Source organism: Lycium ferocissimum, chromosome 9, assembly GCF_029784015.1.
Source record: "Lycium ferocissimum isolate CSIRO_LF1 chromosome 9, AGI_CSIRO_Lferr_CH_V1, whole genome shotgun sequence".
In the NCBI taxonomy this organism is placed as follows: domain Eukaryota; kingdom Viridiplantae; phylum Streptophyta; class Magnoliopsida; order Solanales; family Solanaceae; genus Lycium; species Lycium ferocissimum.
Window position 1 is genome coordinate 27,913,836 of NC_081350.1, and position 3,194 is coordinate 27,917,029.

General features: G+C 33.9%; 1 protein-coding gene across 1 annotated transcript; it reads right to left on the minus strand.

The window, feature by feature from the left end:
• Positions 1 to 879: 879 nt before the first annotated feature.
• Positions 880 to 3,194, minus strand: LOC132030127 (small ribosomal subunit protein eS30z/eS30y/eS30x). Its single transcript, XM_059419623.1, has 3 exons — positions 3,129 to 3,194; positions 2,913 to 3,050; positions 880 to 1,116 (listed from the first exon to the last, which is right to left on the minus strand). Exons 1-3 carry the CDS (start codon positions 3,130 to 3,132, stop codon positions 1,070 to 1,072), a joined length of 189 nt encoding a protein of 62 aa, XP_059275606.1. The 5' UTR covers positions 3,133 to 3,194; the 3' UTR covers positions 880 to 1,069.

Genomic DNA, 3,194 nt, shown 5'->3' on the forward strand with positions numbered 1-3,194 from the left:
TCTACCAAACATGGGACTACAAAGCAGAGAGTGGGTCAAAAGAATGTAAGCACCATGGATAAAATCATGACCACCTCAAGTCCTCAACCATAAATCAAACTACTCTTATTATTAATTCCAAGAAACTTTATGTGTCAATTATCGTATATTCATTAAAAAGCAGAAAACAAGACGTTGGGCAATTGATATTTTTGTTTCTCTGTCTTTTTCTTGTATAGTACTAATATATGTTTTCTTTAAAATTGTTTTTTCTTAATAATAAACGATTTTACTGTATTAATGCATAAACAGTCTCAAAGAGTTAAAAGATTCAACAGCATTAGTTACAATGTATTGGGCTAGGGCATACGTCTGATCACTAATCTTAAAAGTACATGCGACAAAAAACTATAATTGGTCAAAAACCTACCTCCCTAGTGTTCGGCATGGACTTGGCTTTAATCGGACTAGATCTCTAATTTCTGTTGTACCAAGTCATAGACATTGCTATGCTGAAACTTCTTTACAAGTTCCCCGTAAAACCTAGCAACAAAACTCCACCGCTTCAACATCATCTCTGCTTAATGCTGTAGTGATTGACAGGTTCATATTACAACTAGAACAGACAATGTTCAAAATTAATTGTTAATGTTAACAAAGGCATGCAAATGATCCCCGGACTCTAAATGCACAAATTGTGGTTTGCAACAAGTAATTTTTTATTAAACTTCAACCAAATGTTGTCCAAATGCCTACTAAATGGAACCACCATCAGAATGAAGATCTGTTTCCAGAAAACAATTCCACCCTGTTTATAGATTTAACAGCATAGCAATACCATTCACTCAATGAATCATAAGTGGCCTCCCCAACTGTGAATTGCATAAAACATTCAAGCAATGAATAAAAATGATTTGATAAAATATAAAAGACCAAGGATAAAATTCAATTAATTCTTGCAAAACAGAAGTACCCTTCCATCCTACAAATATCCGTAGTAAACTAGTCGTCTATCATCATGATGTCTGAGAATCAAAATTTACAAACAAAACAAAGGCGAAAACTCTTGTAAAGTAACTGATGTCATCGTCTACTTCTCAGAAGAGTTTGGTCCTCTCTTCTTTCCAAACCCAACAACTGCAAGCAAACATTAGCAACATTCCGTAAGAAACAAATTTTGAATGTCAAAGGGAGAAGCTTCAAAATGTTCCCACGCAAAATAAAGCACACATACAAGTATCCACCAAATGCAGATATAAAACTATCAATAAGAGGTAAACACACCAATAATTAACATACTTGTCTATTTATACAAAAAATACAATAAATCTATTGTTAAGATCATACAATGATGAGCCGAGAAATAGGAAAACTAAGATTAAACGGCACATATTTGACAATCAAACTAGCAAAACCTTTTTATCTTAGAATAATTACCATACTAGTTTATTTATAGAAATACAATAAATCTACCATTAGGATCATACAATGATGAGCATAGGAATAGGAAAGCTAGTCTAGAATACTACTTAGCAGCAAAGATGGAGGAAAGACTAACATCTATTAGGTAGACTACAGACATGCTTAAACATCGCTGGAACATTCATACACCCGCATATTCAAGTACAAATATGATACTCAAGTATGCACATCTCATTGTGCATTATCAGTGACACACACAGTTAGTCTCTCAGCATTATTGTGCATGCCTAAAGTCGCTAACAAGTAACCTACTTGTTTCTTTAACAGAAACGAAATACATCACCGTGTAAAGTAAGTTCATATACTACTGAAAAGAAGAGCATACAAACTCAAATTAAACCACACAGATACTATATTATGAACTGACAATCCCTAAACTCGTCCAGAAACTAACAAGTATTAGGGAGGTTCAAGACATTGTAAACTTTCACTAGAACATTCATACATCAGGCACAAGCAATTTCTTCAGAAATGCACAATCTTGCATACTCAAAGTATATCGATCATGCATAAAATATTCACACACACATATGCTCTATGCACCATTCTGTATATGCCTACAATTAGTTACTGATATATTTCCATATCCAGTAACAATTCAACCTCAAACTTCCCATTTTACCTTGATGAAATGATTTATAGCCGCAAAAATTTATATGACTTATTTTAAACCACAAGTTTCAAAAGTCTTCCTTTATTTATTAAAACTACATGACCAATCAGATACAAGGGAATTAAAGTTATGAACCATCGTATATATGACTACAGTTAGTTAACAGTTCAAATACGTTTTAAGCTTTCCATAATCCTAGAAAGAATGTGTGTGTGTCAACTATATAGTCCCTCCGTTTCAATTTATGTGAAACTATTTCCTTATTAGTCCGTGCCAAAAAGAATAACAACTTTTTATATTTGAAAACAATTTACCTTTATACAATAATTTATAACCACACAAAATATATGTTACTCAGTGGTGGAGCCAGGATATTCACCAGGGGTTCAAAATATGAAAAAGTAAACACACGAAGAAGCCAAATGGAGTTCAATGTCTACTATATACACATAAAAAATAATTTTATCCATGTATAAACAATGTAATTTTCCGCCAAAGGGTATTCGGATGAACCCCCTCAGCCCTTACTCCCTCCGCCCCTGAATTGTTACCATTTAGCAGCACAAGTTTAAAAGTCTTCTACTCTCTCTTAAACTTTGTGGCCAGTCAAATGAGTACGCATAAATTGAAACGGAGGGAGTAATATATATTTGCCAAATGCATATACATTAACAAGTGGAAATGTATAACATAGAAATAACAATTTCAAGATTGTGTATCAATGAAACAACTACTACTACGACTACTATGTCAAGATAAAAAGATTCAGACTTAGTCAAATGCGTATATTTTACTTACATATATATAGTTCAAAGAGAAGGCAGTGAAAGTGAAATACCAGCAGTGACGAATCTGCGATTGTATTGCATACGCTTGTGGGCACGTCCTCTAGGCTTCTTTTTCTTATCCTGTTTTGCTACCTTTGGTGTTTGTCCTCTTACCTTACCAGCACGTGCTAATGATCCGTGTACCTTACCTACATAACATTAACACCCATCAAATCAATACCATTCTACTACTCCAAAATATCAGAATGAACACTCTATTAGCTTACCCATGGCTGATTGATTACTCAGTAGCCGGTTGTAGGACAAGATATGCTATTGCTAGGGTTTTTGGG

Excerpts from the sequence above, each read along its gene's own strand:
- LOC132030127 (XM_059419623.1), bottom strand. Across the intron at positions 1,117-2,912 it reads TCGCAGATTCGTCACTGCTG|TTGTTGGGTTTGGAAAGAAG; the intron begins GTATTTCACTTT and ends GTTTGCTTGCAG.